The sequence below is a fragment of the Dermacentor variabilis genome, unplaced genomic scaffold (assembly GCF_050947875.1).
Source record: "Dermacentor variabilis isolate Ectoservices unplaced genomic scaffold, ASM5094787v1 scaffold_12, whole genome shotgun sequence".
NCBI classification, from domain to species: Eukaryota; Metazoa; Arthropoda; class Arachnida; order Ixodida; family Ixodidae; genus Dermacentor; species Dermacentor variabilis.
In genome coordinates, this window is record NW_027460280.1 from 23,340,649 (window position 1) to 23,360,421 (window position 19,773).

General features: G+C 44.2%; 1 protein-coding gene across 2 annotated transcripts in view; it reads left to right on the forward strand.

Moving 5' to 3' along the window:
* The window catches only part of LOC142566073 (E3 ubiquitin-protein ligase KCMF1-like), a 115,532-nt gene extending 110,133 nt beyond the window's left edge, over window positions 1-5,399 (forward strand). For both annotated transcript variants that reach the window (XM_075676809.1, XM_075676810.1), the window contains one exon: window positions 4,810-5,399. In XM_075676809.1, coding sequence (XP_075532924.1) covers window positions 4,810-5,185 — 376 coding nt within the window. In that variant the 3' untranslated portion in view covers window positions 5,186-5,399. The remainder of the gene's footprint in view (window positions 1-4,809) is intronic.
* Window positions 5,400-19,773: the final 14,374 nt, after the last annotated feature.

Sequence of the window (19,773 nt, forward strand, 5' to 3'; positions counted from 1 at the left end):
TAATATCAAATGCAATATTATTTTTCCCTGCTTGGGTTGCTTTTATCCATCAGCATTTCGATGGAATATGTACAAATTATTATGAGCAATCCTTCACATTGTGTGGGGTTTTCTCTCGCACGAGCATGCGGATGATTTTCAAACCAACCTTCGACCGAAGCTTGACTAGCAGTAATGGAGACGACATGTGCACTGCTGTACAGATGCTGTACAAAGCATGTGGAGGCTCCAGCGCCAGTTAACATGCACAACTATACCAGCTTCCCTGTTCCGACAACCATTGCTTCACGAGGCTAAAGAATGCACGAGAAATGTAACCAGGTGCCTTCTGCAATGAGTAAAAACAAGTGCTCCCTGCAGAAAAGGCACTTGGCTGTTTTCACATGTGAAGCTGCGGCTATCCCACATAGCTTGGGCATCACTCTGGCTAGTATTCATACAAACAAATCTGAATATTTGTTTCCGATTGGTCTAACTTGCAGAAGTTGGGATCTAAGATCCAGGCACATATTTTGTATATGTAATTTTTTTTACTCTGAGTACTTATACTAACGACAGCAAATTATTACTTGTGTTCCTTGAGGTGCTTTGAAATTTCGCATAAAAATTCTTAAAAAATGGCTGAACAATTATTTCTGCTTTACTTCCATTCGGAACACCAGTGATCAGGCTACAATTTTATGTATCACGGGATACATTGTGACTAGTTCTACATCCCTCTCCACTTGAGCGTGCTCCTCGCCTCTTGTCAGCCATTTAGATAAGACAAGCCGCTCAGTGTAGGCAATGTTATTTGTTTTTTAAGCAAACAAAAGTGACCTCCTATGAACGAGGAGAGTGTTTGATTGGTCTGTTCAGACAGCCCTGCGGGTGACCGCCCAGTGCTTGTGTTGGCGGTTGCGCAAATTTGGCGTCAGGAGATTGGAATAAAAACATATTGGAATAGTTTTACGTTATAGGGCCCCAGATCGCTGTTTCAGGCGAAACATTGGAAAGCAAGCCGACATCTTCCACCTCTGTATTCCACCAACACAAGTTTTCAGCAATAAGAGATCAAGAGGACAACCACAGCATGGAAAGGGGATCCTGTACTGTCATAGAATCTTTCTGTTAGATGTCTTTGTCCACGCAATTTTAACTTGCCCTGTGCTAGTTCCCCTTCACCATTTCTCCCCAGGGGGCAGGCAATGCCTGTTTATTATAAATAAAACATTTGCATCAACCTGGGATAGTAGGCAAACAAAGCTTAGATTTTTAAAAATCACATTGCGGAAGCACATGTCGGAAGCAATACGTCATTTCTGTGGCACCTACTTCAACTTGTGCGATTGAAAATGCAATCCAGCTAGGAATCGCTTCTTTATTTCAATGGTCATATATAGGTCTTCAACTGACGAAAGACTATTTGATGGTAACTAACTTCACACTTAGGAGCGTATTGCTAACATGTCTGCCCCTCAATGCGATGTGTTGAAAACTGTACTAATGGTGGTGCTACTTCAAAAATCGGGACAAGCTAGTGTGTATTTACAAATGAGGTAGGATGGTTGAGCCACAAATGCTGGCAATACATAGATGAAAATCTCCACAAAAGGTGGCTAGCGAGAACCGAAAAGTTTTTTCTTTTCGGTTTCACTCCTGAATGAAAACAATTGTAACATTCCAGTTCAGTTCGGTTCAGTTCTGGTTCAAGCAAAATTGTTTTATTCCAGTTTTTGTTTTTTGGTTCAGTTCCAGCTCAATACCCTGGACAACATGTTGTAGTCCATAGTGATACAGCTGCCTGAGAGTGACGATGATGTACATTCAGTGTAAATAAAGCCCCATTCTGTGAAAATAAACTTGACAGGTTCCATCTTTTTCTGACCATTGGGCATGTTTTGAGTGTGCGTATAATATGGTTTCAAATTGGTTTTTACTTTAATAAAAACTAGGTGCATATTAGAATAATGGAGCAGTGCTGCATTTTGGACATTTTTTCTGCTTATTAAGTTGACCGACTGGATCATTAATCAACTCTGTTAGTTGAATTATTGGAAGTTGGCTGTTGTCACCTATTTCACACAGTGCATCATGCAGAAATTTTGCATTATGAAAGAAATAATATTGCCCCAGAAACTCATGTAGCAGCTTCATTGTGTAAATTTTAGTGCTTTCAATGTTGCTGCAAACAGAAAATCGTCAGTAGCACCATTGCTACAGGAAAATGGGGAAGGTAAGAAATAGAGAATTTATTGTGGCATACCAAAGAGCTATTATGCAAAAGTAAATACACTTTTTTTATGCCGAATTGGATGTCCTTATGTGCAGCTTTCCGGTTTGCGTTGCTAGGCAATTTTCTTTACTGTGTTCAAAGGGGCCCTGAACCACCCCTCGATCTTGGTGAAAAAAAGTCCATGGACAGCTTGCGCTGCTGTTAACATCTCGGCCAAATTTTGCAGTCTTACATGGTGCGTGGCTTTCTCAAGTGAAGCGTGAAGTCGCCGGTCTTTCAAACATCCTCTTTTCAGCAGAAGCCTGCTCCTCATTCTTTTTTTTAACGCTTCGTAATATAGCAGACTCCCATACGTGGCTGCTATTGGCCAATAGCTGACATCAACCAAGAGAAATGTTTGGATCAGTGCACTTCTTCCTACTGTTACTGTGCATATGTTGACGCAGTTTAATAATTAAGCTGAAGTAAGCGCAAATATGTTTAGAATTCTGATAATAATTGCATACTTCCCGAAGAAGCCACCCATCGTCTGCTCACGCACGGCCATGGCCACCCGCGTAGGAAATAAACTTTGGCTGCTATACTTATTGGTGTAATAGCTGTCAGGTCTTGCTAATTTTGACTATCTTTGAGCTCTCAACTAGCCTTGAACCAGGCAAAACGTAAGGTCAGACTACATGCACGCTTGCCAGTGCACTCATTCCTGGCCACTCCTGGTTACACCTTGGCAGACTTCGCTTTGTAATGATCAAGCTATTGATAGCTCTTCACAGTGCGCAAGTGGTGTGTGGCTACTATCTGTCGGTCAAGCCGGTGCGGAACAAAACCAGTCCGCGCCACGTAGCACAGCCAGACAGGAGCATATGAGCACGAGCACGCACTCTAGCCCTGTTGTGCACAAACGCTGCTGTTGCATGTAGCTTGCAGTCTGCTACGTAGCGTAGATACTGTGGCTGCCGCAGGGTGCCGCGACGAGTCCACTGGCTGAGCGCACCACGGCTTGCTGAGGACAACTGCGTTTGGCTACCTTTGGCGTGTCGTATGCTTCAAAATCGGAAATAGTGGTGCCTTCGTGAACATCCAAAATCGAATTTAAACTGCACACCACAATGTTGTTCGGTAGACGGAGCATTATGGACATGCCCCACTCCACCATTGCCTTCGCAGTGCAAGGCATTGAAGCAGGATCAGGAGCACTGCGAAGAGCATGTTTGATAGCCAATAACTCAGCTTCTGCTGAATGCATTGAAGTACTTCTTGCGGCAAAGTAGTTCTGAAATAGCCTAATTTACCTTCAAATATGTTTCTCTGCTTCAATAAAAAGTGGTTCAGGGCCACTTTAACATCACTGGCTTGCAATTTTCTGGCTTGCAATATCACTGGCAAATTTAAATTACTGGTAGCACATGTTAACATTAGTGAAGTACGTTTGTACTTTTGTGTTATGGGTCATTCCATGCCAAATGCATCAGCCAAAAAACTTCTTCCCACTCCGATTCCTTTTTAAAAATTCTGGACATTATTAGCTCTAAATTTGCAAAATATTTTGAGAAAAAAATTTGTCTACCCAAGTGCCAATTGAATTCTACTCCTAAAAGCAAAACATCATGTACTAAAAAGAAAATTGTGAAAGAGTGAACTTTAATTCCGAGAAAGTGGAAATTTCATTTCAGTGCCTTAGGTTCTGCTTTTCTATACTCTCCTTTGTAGGCCCCGACTTTATTATTTATATTGATAGTGAGTGAGAAAAAAGGCCAATTAGGGGCATACCTGAGGTTACTTTTTTTAAGTTTAAGCAGTTGTTTTGTTGTGTTTTTTGCAGTCTTGTCGAAATAATTGGCTAAAATATTTTGGCATGCAACAGCCACAAAATATTAGAGAATGATCCCATATTTGTAAAAATTGCATATGTGTGATGTTTTCAGCTGTAAATTCTGCTTGAGGTGGTCTACTTAAAAAATATAAGTTGCAAATTTCATGCAAGGACACCTAACAATTTATTTTAGAAAGTTTGAGCAGAGTAATTTTTGCTTTAGGCAAGGAAGAGTTTTTTGAAATTTGGTCCCTACTCTATGTGGGGCCGTTGACCAGCAGTGCATCTTCACTGTGATATATTCCTCGGTGTGGAGGTGTTTTGAACACACTTTTCTCGGGACTTTTTGCAGACATGTTCAAGACTGTTGTACCTTAGTTTGCTTAATCACCTTCAATTGATGTGCCCAGTGGAAGCAGTCTCAGAGTTTTGTATTCATAGACGCAAACGTTGCATTGCAGGCCACAGTTGCAGTTGCACTTTCCAAATTAACATCAGTTGCTTTTTTAGCATTCCATTTGGCATTCTGCAGTTACGCATATTTGATTCCTGGCCACAGCCATTGCATATCAATGGGGTGGAATTCAGAAACGCTTGTTTTACCAAAGAATGCACGGTATTGCATGTGCAGTGTGTTGAAACTAGTGTAAAGTATTTTTCTAGAGAAAATACTGGAATGCTCATGAATATGTTGTGACAAAGGGGCCATCCAGCATGTGCTGCTTTATAGCTGTGTGTCACTATGCTTTATCCTCTTGGCATGATTGCTGTTTCACTTCAGGTGTGTAGAGCCAAGCCTTGCAGAGTCTGAACAGCAAGCACTGGAGCTGGAGCGTGCTGACCGAAGTTTGTTTGCCCAAGAGCTATTGCTGACCACATTGGCCGAGCGGTTGCACTGGCCTCCTGGTTGTGCCTGGACGCAGCAGGGCACATCCAAGCCTGCCGTAGCTACGACACCACCTTGCACTGCTGTGGAGCTGTCTGTTGTGGAGAACCCTGAACGGGCCACGTCAGATGCGCCTACTGCTGAGCGTGCTCAATCAGAACGAGCCCAGCCTGACCGGAGCCTATCACGGGAAGGTCGGCTATCTCCGTCACGTCGAAAAGTGGTGCGCGTGCTGGACGAGCGGAACAAACTGAAGGAGCCACCGCATTGAGTGGGCTATGTGGGGGAGAAGACACCGCTTTTGTTTTACTGCTGCTGGACCCCCTCCCCCTCCCCTCCTGCTGGAAGACTTTGCCGGCTACCGGTCTCTCACGTTGTGGGGTGGGTCAGCAACCCGGTATTTATTCTGCTGCCAGAGTGCATGGCCTTGTGGATATAGCATAACTAGATCAAGACGGATGAAATAAAATGTTTGCAACTGACAAGCAGTGATGTTAGGTCGGTGCTTCTGAGGATTACTGCCATGGCCTAGTTGGGTTGGTAAAATATTACTTGAAAACAAGGGACCAGTAGACCCTTTTGTTCTGCCTTGTAAGTGTGCATATTTTATGGACGACCTGACTTGCTGAGTTTTGGGGGCCGGTAAGCTTGTGCTAGTCTCGTCTTATGTATTTCTTTCTCGAAGAAAAAAAAAGTGGCAAGTATGTCACGCATTTGTGTTATTATTGCTCAATAATGTGGGCTCTGTTTTTATGAACTGCTTATAGTTAGTGGTCACTGGGTGAAGTAAACTGATGCTGACACATTATCTTATTTAGCTGTCACATGTTGATGGGCCAAGCCATAGAAATCCTTTGATAATGCCAGCATCATTAAAGTGCACATCAAAGCAGCAGTTGGATTTCCAGTTCCACGCCACCACACGGCACCAGTTCTACAAAGCTAAATTGGTGCCTGGTTTGTCCATGCATTTCCCTATTAGCTCAAACAGAAATATTCTAGAGAAATTACCTTCGAATATCGAGTCTGACGTAATTTGTCGAGTGCGTTTACTTTATGCGTGTAATGCCATTCACAACTGATGTCCAATCAACTGATACCTGTGTCACACGGACACATTGGAAGGTCTTCCAGTCGACGGCCTTCGAAATGCCACAATTCTATCGAGTCAAAGGAGTTGTCGTGCTGCTACACTGCACTTTTGAAAGGCCAGTGAGTGGTTCAGGCGTTTCTCGCAAAGTTTTGTGGCACTGCGGATCTTTATTTTCGTTTTCATGTCACGAAAAGTTAAACATTAAAACCACTAAAAGCACTAGAATTTCTTTTATGTTTGTTTGTACATTTAAACAATTGTTTATACATTGCCATACATATACGTTTCGTTTTCAAGTTGTTGAGTAGCGAAACTGCGGCAACGTTTACGCCGCTCGATGCGGCTGCCGTTTGGTGTGTGTTTACATGTGTCAAACTTCAAAGTGCACTGTGACTGCACTCTTGCTATGGGTGACAGAGACACAAAGGCTCAAGATGACAAGGCTGCTATGATATTCTATATGGGTGCGATCGTGCAGCTTGATGCCGAGGTTCAGGCGGCGAAGGCGGAAGCCGACACCATCAAGGAAGAGCTGCTGATCGTCAACAATTTGATGATGACAATAGACTCAGTGACCGGCAGCACATGGAGTAGAGGGAGAATGTACTAGACATAATGGAGGAAGGAATGACCACAAGCACGTTGTTGAGAGTATGTGCAGTTCGCACATATCAAGTGGCAAAAATACTTTATTGAATTAATAACATTCATATATAGTATTTTTAAAGCATTTTGGTTTGATTTGTTCTTTCTAACCATGGTACGAGCACGCTGTGAACGAGAGGGCATGTTCGCGCTGTTTCCGCTTCCGTTGCTCAAAGGCCATTGAGATTTCGATAGAGTTGTACAGTGCTCTGTTGACTCGATAGACTGTTGACTCGGTGGCCTTCGAAACTTCCCGTGTAGCAGCTCGAACTTTACCTTTGAGTCAACTGATCGGTTGAAAGGCCTTCCAAACGCCCGTATGACAAGGGTATTATAGGCTGTCTAGCGACCTGGCAAAGTCTGGAGAAACCTTGAACACCTGAAAAAGTTGAGTCGGGGAACCTTTTTTTTTTATATGAGCAAAGTTTGGGTAAAATGACCGAGTAGGCTGCCCAAGCTGCAAATTCATGTAGGTAGAAGATCCCACAATGCTTTTAGGCTCTTTGCAGCACTTCAGCTTTCCTACAGATTAATTATTTCAACAATAGTTGCATTAAAACAGTTGGTTCGTAAATTGGGTGCAGTACTGGCATGACTGCAACCTGCCAACGGTACTGTTCGCACAAGGCTTGCTGTGCAGGGAAGAATCTGCGGTGAAACATCTTGGCACAGGCTAACATTTAATGTACGGTGTATCTCCCCTTAGCTTAATATCTCATACACGTTGTATTTGGACCCAAGATATTAAACTTAATTTTGCAAGTTGGCAGAGTGCTTCAAGCCTGGTTCACCTCCGCCACGGGTCGGCCGGTATTGCACTATCTTGGGGATCGGCCCAGTTTTTGGTCTACGGACTTCGATCCGCAGGAAACTAGCCACATACAGCTTCGCTATAAAATGTGGGCCGATATGTGCCCGTAAGTTGCCGCGATCGAGTCGGATATTTATGGTATAAAGAAGTCAAACAGCCGGATTCGAGAAGACCTCTAGCACAGAAGTCCTGTACTGAAACCGTTATGCCGCGGGCGCTTATCGTCCAGTACGGTGTGCCTCATAATCGTCTAGTTTTGGCATAAAACCCTAGTAATTATTTATAATTAAGGCCGAATCTGAGTGCACGGATGTGTCGGCAGAGGAATCCAAGTGGAGTTCGCTGGTACCGAGCTAGACGTCACCAAAAATAACTAGTTTAATTGAATATACGCAACATGCTAATATCGTTTTGTTAAATACATTACGCCTATATAGATAGAGCATTTGATTTAATGCCGCGTTTTATCAAAAATTACGGTGCCTGCACGCAGCGGGCAGGTCGCTGTGGTTCCTTGTCATGTGGTGCAGTGATGGAACTGCTGCGCCGTGATGGAAATCCTGCTACACGCTGTGCAAAATTTGTTTATGGCAGGTATTGCGCCGACCCGCACCTGCTCCGAATTGGGAACATTTCGCGCGCGCATCAGGCCACCCTTCGCTAGTCGCCCGCGCACGCTTTCCATCACAGCTACAGCATATAGACTTAACCATGTTTGCAAACGGTAGGCACCGTCAGTGGCGTTGCCAGAAATTTCGTTCGGGGGAGAGGTCATGTTGCCCACTGAACACGACGTTTTGAAGAAGTCTTGGACCAGCGAAAATGAACCAAAACGTCAACTATTTAGGACGGCTGCAAGACGTCTTTTTGCGCACGTCTGGAAGCCGTTCTGCAAAAGACTGCTAGGAGACGTTAAGATGTCTTCTGCTTACATCTTGCTAGGACGTCTTTAAAACGTCATAAGACGGTTCGAGTACGTTTTGCGTAAGCGTATGGAAGATGTGCTAATCTGTTTTTGGATATGTTTTAGACATCCAAAAGAGCACTGAAATATTAATTTAGATAAGACATTTCAGTGCTTTTCTCAGCTTACACGGCCGTTATATATCTGTCATCCCAAAATGACTACCTACTATAAATACGTGCACTTGGTACCCCCTCATAGCGTCTATTCGCACGTCATGGGAAAGAAGCATGGATCCAACGTAAAATTAATAGCGCTAAACTCTATTGACAACGCGTACCTGCGTAAGCCATTATCAATCAAAATTTTATCAATACGCAATTTCGTTCAGAATAAATACGAGGACGTGCGTAAATGCACGTGAAACACCTACATGGGCGCAAATAACGCGCTATACACTGTTCGACGCATAGCTATCGCAGTGTCTCAATTGTTTTTTTACAGAGCCCAAGCAACAAAGTCCCCGTTACGAAATCGGCCCGACGTCTGGCCGACTGCAAAACGGTTGGTCAGACCTCGGCGCCCGATGGAGGGCCGGTATCGGGTATCGACACTGGCCTCACGTCTAGCGACCATCGGCAAGTGACTTCGGCCCGACCACTGTAGCCGACGTGGCCGAGTGCACACTGCATGCGATACCCAATATTTCGCAAACACCGGTTTGCCGTTGGCCATCGGTCGGGTGCGGACGTTTATTTTATTATTTTTTATATTAAAAACACCTCAGGTTTTTCTTTCTTTTTTTTTTTTTTGCTGTGTGTTGGGTTTTCAGGTCAACGTATACAGTTTATCAGAGGCGTTTAACTCGCGCTGACAATATACGCGATGTGCGTATCTAAACGCCTCTAATTCTCTGTACTCGTTAGTGAAAATACGCAACAAAAGAAACGCGTGAACGCAATTTTCTCTTTTTAGGTATTTATTTTGCAATCATAAAATACATTATTTTTTTCGTGCAGCAGTGTTAACAATTTGCAAGTAGTCTTTGTTCCCTGAAATAGTATGATACACCTAAAGGACAGCGCTGGTCTGCTGTGAGAGTTTCCCATACTGCCCGGGAAGCTCTTTTTCAGTCGTTCCCATGTTCTTGGCTCTGAACGGTATAACATCCGGCATTTCTCTGTCACCGTCGAGAGTGAAGCTTGGACAGTTACAGTGCTCATAAAAACTGAAACAAGCGGACAAACAAATACTATAGTAATGAATAGCCCTGTGAGCCATGCAAGTGATTTAGTGGACTTCTTTCACAGTCGTGTGCAAAAAATCCAGATCCTGACGCAGTCAAAATATTTTGTCGTTGCACATGCATGTAATGAACATATACTGTGTACTTTCAGCGAAAATTAGTGCGTTCAACTTCTGCGACGTGATTCACGCTTTAGAGCCGCCCAAGGAAACATGAGGACAGGAAGGATAGGTTTACTGATGGCTCAGAATATCATTGAAAAAAAAAAAAGCATCCAGGCAGCGCGATAAATGAATACAACACATTGTTGCACAAACAAAATAGCACGCAGACTGCCACAAGACAAATGTATAGGTATACATAACGTCGAGACCGCGGTGACATTATTACACTTAAACTACGAAAATGCGACAACAGAAAAATTAAAGAACAACTTACATATGGGTTGTCAGCAGGGTTTCGCGTACGTGTCTTAAATTTCGTCTGATATTCCTAGATCTACTCTAGTCCACATGCGGAGAAGTGCCACACACAATCCAGTCTTACCTGTAATGCACCAGACGTATATCGTACAGTACTGGGTATTTACAGTTTTGTTTTTTTCGTCTGTGGGAAGGAACGAAAATAACGTCTAATTAATTATGACTTTTCCGTAATGACGACCAGACCAGCGTCTTACCTGATTTCTTCCCGAATGGTGATAACAGTTCCGAGCTTAGCAGGTCATTCGCACACTGTGCTTCAATTTAAGCAGTGTCGTTCCTGTGTTTCCTAGAGAAAAATTAAGGAAAATACGTCATGCTTACAAGACGAAAAAATAATATTAGAAATATATACATGAAAGTACGTCTCACATTTCCCTGTCCCACCTCTCGAACGCTTGATCCGTTCTCATATAAAGCCTTTTTTTTCTTCCTGTCAGAAAAATAAACACACAAAAAAAGAAGTTCGTCATACGTTGCAAAACCATTTACGCAATACAAAGCAAGTTTTGTTCACTTAAAAAAGACGAAAAAGACGGTCATGCATTACACAACGTGAAATTAAAATTCCACTTACGAGTACGCATATCTTGAACGGCTTGACACGGCGGCTCCATTGCATGGAAAGGGCTTGCGCTGTCCTTGTCCATGTCACTTTTGTGTATTTGGCGTTTATATGCGCAGTCCATGATAACATAAATGCACCAACTAGTCTACCAAGAGACGCGGAACGAGCTGGCATCCAGAGCTAGCGTTTGGAGGCAACTCGCGCCCCTGCCTGCGCCCCCGCGTCATTTGGCGGGAACTCGCCTGCGCCCCCGCGAGCAGGCGGCGTTGCGCCTGACGGAGAAAAATAGATAGCAAAGAAAGCCCCGCTTCGCTTCTAGCCCCGTCCTCGCTGGTGGGAGCTGATGCTGACGGAAAGAATCGCCCGTCCCTGCTTTTCCAAGAACCTTTTCATTCCTTCTGGGAGAGGGAGATGCGACAGCGCAAGACGGACGCGGTTCTCCCAGACTTCTTTTTTTCAGGCGCCTCCTATGAGCGCACCGCCGTTTCCTTTTGGTGTGTGTGTTGTGCACGTGCGTGCGCGCGTGTAATGAAAATCTGCGTTCTATATTTTGCAGGGATTGGTAGCTTTATACGAATATGTATATAGCTTATGTATACAATAATTTTGACCTCTTCAATGTGTCGAACAGTACTTTGAGTGCTATGTATGTTAGCATGTAGATTCTGTTTTCTTTTTTGGGAGTATTGTCTAAATATTGTGTAATCTTGTTTTGTTTCCTTTTGTACTTGCTGACTATTGTATAACTGTTATTACCGTGTGCAGTTATCTTTGTTTTAAAAGTCTCGCTGTAAAGGCGCTGCCAAGCGAAAGGGGGCTGCGCCTTTGTCAATCTGTATCTGGCAGCTTTTTCTGCGCCTCCGCTATCTGCACGTTTACAAGGCAGAAATAAATATTTGAATTTTAATAAATATTTATCGTCAAAGCATCACGTCTGTATGTACACGAAGTTCGATAGGTGAGTGCATGCATACACAGTCAATACGCTTTCCAGGGAGCTTTGCACGAAAATGGTAGATATGCTTCACAGGAGACGACGCATGAAAAAACACTCATGATATACCACGAATTTATTAATTCTTAACTGCTTGATTGTTGAACGTCATTAGTTCATTGAGCAAAAATTGGAAGAATTTGATCTAACTCTAGTTCTTCCCAATCAAATCCACGTCGACGGCAGAAATGCTCCATTTTATGATTTACATTGATTGGCATGCAGCCTTAATTATTATTAGACGAATCGACAATAGCTACAAAAATTGCAGATTTTGACATATGTTCACAATTCGGCTTCGTATGATTGCTTCTTCCACCCTCCCCAGTGAAAACATCCAACTGAAATGTTTTCCTAGAACTGTACAGTCCACGAGTCGCCTGCGTTTATGTTGTTTGACGATTTTTTGCTGCGCTGAGACAGGGCCGTTTACAATTAACACGCTGTTCGCGAACAATTTTGCTTGACTCTTTCCGCAGGGCAGATGACTATTACGAGAACTGTCTAATGCAATATCCACTAGATTAAATTTTGTTCCCCGTTAAATAATTATTTTCTCGATAGTGTACACCTAGAAAAAAAGGAAGCAATAATGAACGATGTAATAGTGTAACAAACATATACGTTTTCGAAGTATTGAAATCTTGTGATTTTTCGTAAAGAAAATGTAATACTTCCGCCACATGTATTCTTCCTCCTACTTCCACATTGGTCTCCACTAACTCTTATTCTCATAATAGTGGTCGTTGCATGCGAACCCGCATATATAGCAATAATAACTTTGATTCTGATTTCATAATTCACTCTAATTACTACTGTTCGATCAGTCCAGAACAAAACACAGAACCATATCCTTTAGCCGGAAGTATATCTAACAACCAGATGAACTGTCACTGGCGTCTGTATGTGATGGTTGCTGTTTTCCCCCGCGTGACAAACCGCCGTCATCGCTTTTGTATAGCTGCTCTATATTCCGTCATAATTCGTCCGTCAACAGTTGTTACGCAAAAAGAAAAAAATTTTTCTGCCTCTCACTTGTTCAAAGCACTGCGCAGCCTGTCGAAACGCACTGGCGCGTGTGAACACGTGGCCTAAAGGCTCAATTTCAAAGTATAAATTCCTGGCTGAACCACTGGTGAAGACATTTCGCACCACGTTACTTTATTATGCTCGCTTTTCTTGTGACCGATGACAAGACATTAAATTTGGCGGCCTCTGCAAAACTAAGCTGCATCAACACAGCTTCTTAAATATACGAATTGGCTCAGCGGCTGTCGGACAGTGTGCATGATCCCTTGTGGAACGTCACTAAAAAAAAATCAATTAAACACTTAGCGTATATGCACAAAATGACGCGACCACTAATATAACGTGAGAGGGGAGGGGAGTTTCGGTCTCACAAAAACTATATATATATATATATATATATATATATATATATATATATATATATATATATATATATATATATATATATATATATATATATATATATATTACACGAAGTGATGCCGCAAGGAAACAGGAAACGACGTATAAAAGCGGGTGCTCGCAAGGCGCAATTTATTCCTCCTTACTGCGAACTGCCGTCGCAAAATGCAGTGAAAGGACGAGTGCCTGCACAATTACTCGTTGTTGCTGCTCACTTCTTTGTCACCGTCGGCGATGACGGTTTCTGCCCCAAGTCTGACCAAAGTTATTCGGCAGGCAGCACTTCAGAAATACCCGTAATAGAATCGAATACGGCGAGGGCACTGTGGGACGATCCTCCGGGCGACTTCGAAGGCCGCTCGCTTGGCGCGCCTGCACATCACCGTTAATCGTCTTGCGCAAGGTTTCGATTAATAAGCCGTAACCATATTGATGCGGCACTAAGAGCGTTTTAAACCGGGAGGATAAAGGCTGCGAGAAATGAACAGTGAGAACTCGCAGCTCGCGCGCTTTTGCGCACGGGGAAATGCCAGCGTTCGATAAAGTAAAAGAAAAATAGCACATGCTATGTTCATGTCACGAACCCGAATATAATGCGAGGCGCGTTCCAAGGCTCGAAATTTCGGGGGGGAAACTCGCGCTATATTCGTGTAAATATATAAAAGTGCGTATCACTCGTGTATCGCCTCTTCTCTGGCTCACGTGCGCTCATGCTGCACAACCTCTCCTATAGCCGGTGACACTGGTAGCAGCACGTAAAGAACACCTCCTTTTATAGTAAGGTTATTTCATTATTTCAATGGTCAACTTACACCAGCATTCAGGCACTCCAGCTACGTGTGTCTCTGTGTATGGTTGTACCCATTCGCTACATTATGTCATTAATTACAAATTCTCATTTAGGCGTAAATCTCCGTTTATGCATTATGGTATACGTTTTTATCAATTAGACGTCATTTCGGACGTTCGGTGGTCTCGATTTGTCACGTACCATCGCGCTCAGTACGAGCTACAACGCGCGACCGTTTTACCACGCGCATTCGCGTTGTAGCTCACATTGAGCGCGATAGTGCGTCATAGCCCCGTATAGGAACCAGAAAAAATGCATATTCTAACGCGGAAACCGAAAGTTCTATCACGTCAAACGACTGTTCTTTTTTTTTTTTTTTTTTACTTATATGTGCCAGCTAGAAGTGCAGGATATCTACCGGACGTTCATATATAAAATGTCCACAATGAGACTTCCGACGGATGCGATTTCGTACACTGGGGCAGTACATGCGTGAGTCATATATTCTAATGACGAAGCTTTAATTTAGATGGGAGCTATAGGTTACGTGGGCGCCTGCATGCAGCGCGCACTCTGCTATTTGGGAAGTGGCGCCATTGTCCAGAAGGCCCTTCCTCTTACGCAAGAGCGATATATGAAAGCGCTATACGTGAAAATGTATAAAGTTGACAGCTGCTTTGATGGACAAGAAAAAAGAAACCTATATAATATTGCCTAATGTTTTCAGCCAGAAACATAACTATATTAGGCAAAGCTGTTTAGGTAAAACTATACTGATATAAAAAAATATTACATTTAAACTGTACATTTGTTGCGACGCACTATAGCGTATGCATACCATTCGTTAATTCTTCCGCATGCAAGTGCTTTTGTGGTGCTGCCTTGGGTGCGTTCCTGAATTTTTCATCTTGGGTTCAGATGGATCGCACCGTTTATTCAAAATTTACTGACGACAGACACCGCTGGCTTCTCGGCCGTAAGTACACCGGCCGAAAAGAAATGTTTCCCGCGCTTCTCCGCCTGCCTTCCCTGGTTGCGCATGTTTTGTCTTTTTCTTTCTTTTTTTTTCTTTCCCCTCCTAGCTCCATACTGCGGTTACCCGGCCACGCTACTCGGCCTTGGGCTCGGTCTTCCCTTCCTGCCCGCATTCTTTCCCGCCTCTAGACTATTTTCTGTTACTTTTTTTCCCTTAGTCCGAGTCGCCAGAGGCTATATCAGCTTGTCGTTGGAAGTAGGCATGAGGGTTTACATTGCTTGTTTGTTCGCGCTCAAATTTCGCAATGAGGTCGCATTCTTTCTTCTTCCATTTTTCACAGAGTGTTTAATTAGTATCTCTGCTTGCCACGGTTCATGCGAAAAAGACACCTCCTACACAATCGAACCGAACCAGCTGCGAACGAACCAGTTTAAAAGCAATGCAAAGCGTTTTACCAATGCGGAGAAACAAAAAAATGCCGCCTTTTAGCGAAACGTGAGTTGACACCAAGCAACAGTACGAGCAAACTCATTAAAAAAGCATTTTAAAAAAGTCCACAGTTGCACTCTGGTGCTTCTGCAGTGTGAAACAGCTGTGGCAGCATGCAAAATACTTGTTATTATTGTAGTTATGTACTTTGTGCAATACATTTTATGCTAACAAAAAAAAATACGTGGAGCCAAAGTTCAGTCGGCAACTAAAGCCGGCCCGATGCATTGCCGGCTTGTCGCGCCGACGAGCATTTGGCGCGCTCGGCGTCCAGTCGTGCTCTGACGGCGGCCCAGCCCGTGCGGCCGGCCGCGTGCCGACGTAGCTGGGAGGAGACGTTGGGCCGAATGTTTTCGGAAGTCGGGTGACCAGTGAAGCCGGCTTCCGACTGTTTCTCAACAATCGGCCAATCATCGGCAGTCGGCTAGGGTTGCTTGGGAGATGCCTATAAGCGGCTGCCTTTATTGTTTGTACTTTTTCATAACGTGAAATAATTATATATCGATGCTACACCACCACTTATCGACACTACAGCTCTTGCTGCACGAAGCGCAAGAATACACACGGATGCGGATATATATCGCATTTTTTCCTGTCGCCCAAAGACGCGACTGCACGAGCGTGGCGCCAACCCATAGCGGCGACATATGCGCACTTTTTCTAGCAACAAAATTACTAGTTTTTGGTTTACGTAGAAAAAGCATTTAAGTAAATGTGGTGCTACTACTGGGATATTGAACACGGTGTGTTTATAGCCCGCTTCAGCTTTAAAACACACACACACGCGCGCGCGCGCGCACACACACACACACACACACACACACACACACACACACACACACACACACACACACACACACACACACACACACACACACACACACACACACACACACACACACACCTTTTTGTGGAGCACGGCAGTCGTGCTTGATTGCGACTCCATCGTAACATCAGAAACTACAACCGATCGCGTAAAAAATTGATAGTAAAACATTCAATAAATTCAGAAAGGTTCTGCCCAATACTTTACAAACACAGCACGTTAAATGCATCCTAACAGTCAAGAAAAAACAATTTGATTACATTTACCCGAGGAACAGAAAACGGTTCAAAGAAGCAACATGGAAACAGTACGACCCACCGCAAAAGACTATAGATCAGCCAACGAAAATCGGCATAAGTAATAAGGGCATAAAATAACATGTTAAATGAAAATGTCGGCACACATACACGTAGGAATTTCTTTTACCCGAGCGGGCTCGCCGATTGGCCGAAAATGGCGTCACCTGAGCGGGCTCACCCATTGGCCGAACGTGACGTGTCTTCGAGACACCGAAGGGCTTAAAAGACACAGACCGGGAGCAGCAAGAGAGCATTCGTAGAGCATTCCTTGATTCATCTCTTTCGAGCTTCTTGCCACGGGCCGCAGCGTCCGAGTTGCTGCCGGCCCGTAATGACTTTAAGACTGTTAATTGACTCTCACTGTAAATAATGTAAATAGACCTCCCAAGTTTTCATCTCGACGTACTCCTCGACTCCTACAATACATATACGTACACCAATTTGTATGCACGCATGCCGCACAACACACCTGCACAAACAACCTCACACTGCACAGTAAATACAAAGGTATCCGCAGCAGCACAGGTAATTCTCTGAAATGCAACAACAATACGTATTCTTCGACGCGGAGCCGTTCCAAAACGATATGATTTGGCGCTTGCTTGTTCCAGATGCTTGTCGTACGTAGTCAATCTCTCGAAGAAAATGCAAGTACGGTCACCTCTATAGACACACATTCTTCGAGCTCATCGGTCGTTTCGCAAATTTATCCAAAAATAAGTATAAAATACGAAGAAGCGAGAGCGAAGCTGCACCCGTCAGGTGCTAAACCATATATGGCTAAACGGTGCCGCCGCAGCCAGAAGGAAAGGAGGATAAGAGTGGAATTTTGTATTTTTTCTCACGCCCGATAGCCCAGGCGGCATCTGGACGCCTCGAACTATCGCCACAGAACGCCTATACTATCACGTGAACGAAAGCCTTGGAGAGGGCGTTGCTTAAGCTCGCCCTCGCTCTGCCTTTCAATTTTATCCCTCAACCTGCCCTTCCTATCTTTCGCCCTTTCACATCTTTCCGGCGGGAAGCGGAGCCGGTTGCCCAGTGGAGTCAGTTGGTTCGGATTGGCGCCTGTGAGTGGGTAGGCGGCTTTGTTTGTTTAAATTTAGAACAGTTGAGTGGTTGTAGGCTACTGGTGGGATTAGCCTCGCAGTTGCTGCCTAAAATGCATCCTAACAGTCAAGAAAAAACAATTTGATTACATTTACCTAAATATAAATTAATTAATTAATTTGATTAATTTATAACACTCGGAACAAGCTCTACATTTTGTGTTGTCGATGCGTTAACAAACAACCCTTGTTGACCCTTGGAGTACGCGTCGTTGCTTCTTTGACTAGGAAAGCGGATCCAGTCTCGCCGATGCCTGCGTTTCGCCGACAAAAAAAGTGAGTACCACAGACAGTGCCTTATTTCTGATAATTGTTTCCGCGAAATGTCCTTTGCATGGACACGTCATGCTTGCGCGACGAGCTCGAAAGGTATACTGTGCGCTTGCCGTGGTGTCCAATCGAATCTTAAGACATGTAATTTCACAGATAGATGAGTGCTTTTTCCCCCATCGTGAGCGACTATTTCTCGCGTTTTCATGTTTTTTTTCCGTGACCCTGACACGCTTGCAAGATGTAGTGCAAACAGACAAACTTTAATTCCTAATTGCAGCCATCCATGGTCCGTGGAATGCGTACGGGAGAGTTAGTACCCCTGTATATACAGGTACATTATGGAGAGTTAATTATTCGTGTCAGGTTTTTCACAGCGGGCACTGTACGCATCCCGAAACTTTAAAGCGGCCAAGCGCGCGGGCCTGCTCAGAGCGGACGGCTTGCCTGGCTGCCCGCGCCGCCGAGGAGGTGGAGCATTCGTGGCGCACGTGTCACCATCTCGTGGCACCGGTCGTCCGTCCTCGCCTTGGCCGGAGGCAACTCACTCGCTAGCGGAGGAGAGTCGAGTCCGGCCGTGCACGCGCGCGTCCTCTTCGCGCCACCGTCGTATTGCGTTCTGATTGGCTGCGGTAGTAAAGCGGAGAGCTCCGGAGGGCGGAAAAAGAAACTGTCCGCCAGCGATCGTGCCCGCCCCCTCGTTTGCCGCCCGCGTTTACCCGCTTTCCGCTTGTCCGCTTCGGCATGAACGGATTCAAACAGTAGAGAGCTTTAGAATAGGGGCCCCAAACGCATCGTCTGCATCGCACCGGGAGCTGGATTTTGCTGCGGCTGACAACAGCAATAACGGTGAGTCGTTTAACACCGCTGCTTGAATCGTTATATAATATCCGTCTCATTAACTTACAGGCGGGGACAAGTTAACGAACTAGATCCTGCATTACATATGGGCAGTCAGGATCTCCGTTGTCGTTATACACACACAATCAGGAAACAAAGAGCGATATCGGAACGCGCGTCTCATTTTTCATCTTATTGTACCGTGGTCATAGGTGACTGAGTAGCCTTATCAATGTGCACCCTTGCAATTTTTTAACAATAGCACGCCAGCATCGACGGTAAGGCGTGTCCGCGGCCTTGTAGTGGCCAGGGACGGCGGGATTGGCAACTTTACGTGCGGTCGTGTAAGGCGAACTCTAGTTCGAATGTGTACTGCTGCACTGTTCGCTTCAGGAGTGCCCCTCACCGCTGCAAGGCCACTGGCACGTCGTGTGGTCGGCGCTCGCGCGTTATTGTTAAAAAATTGCAAGGGTGTACATATAAAACTTTTTTTCGAGTCCGCCGGCAACTTCTTTCGTCCACAAAACCGAATAATGCTTTGGTAAAATGAAGTGATAGTACAGAATTTAATGTATTAAACAGTTGAAAGTATGATTATTCACCCATATTTCGTACTTGTTGGTTCCAAATGTTCCTGCTGTTCGGTTTGGTTTACCGTAGGGCATTTATTTTTGCAGTAGTGAAGCGGTGCATCACGTTCGTGCAGAAAAATAATGCATTAGTTCTAATAGCTTCATGACTTTCATGAATTTTCTTGTGGAACCAGCATTCTGATCTCTTCTAGTGTATAAATGAAGGCACAAATGTTGTCATTTGTGATCTTAATAATACTTAAGTTGTTGACATGTATTGTAGTTAGGCAGACATCAATTTTATGGACAATAGCAATATTTATTTAACATGCTGCTTAAGCACCCTAGAACAGACAGTGTACATTTGCATGTGTTCTGTAGTCGCAAACCATTACAATACATATGTCACACCTTTTTGCATTTCATATTGCAAAGTTGTGCGTTTTCAATTTCTGATTCAGTCAAAATTTATGTTCCAGACTGCAGTAATGAGGACGGCACCAGTATGAAACAA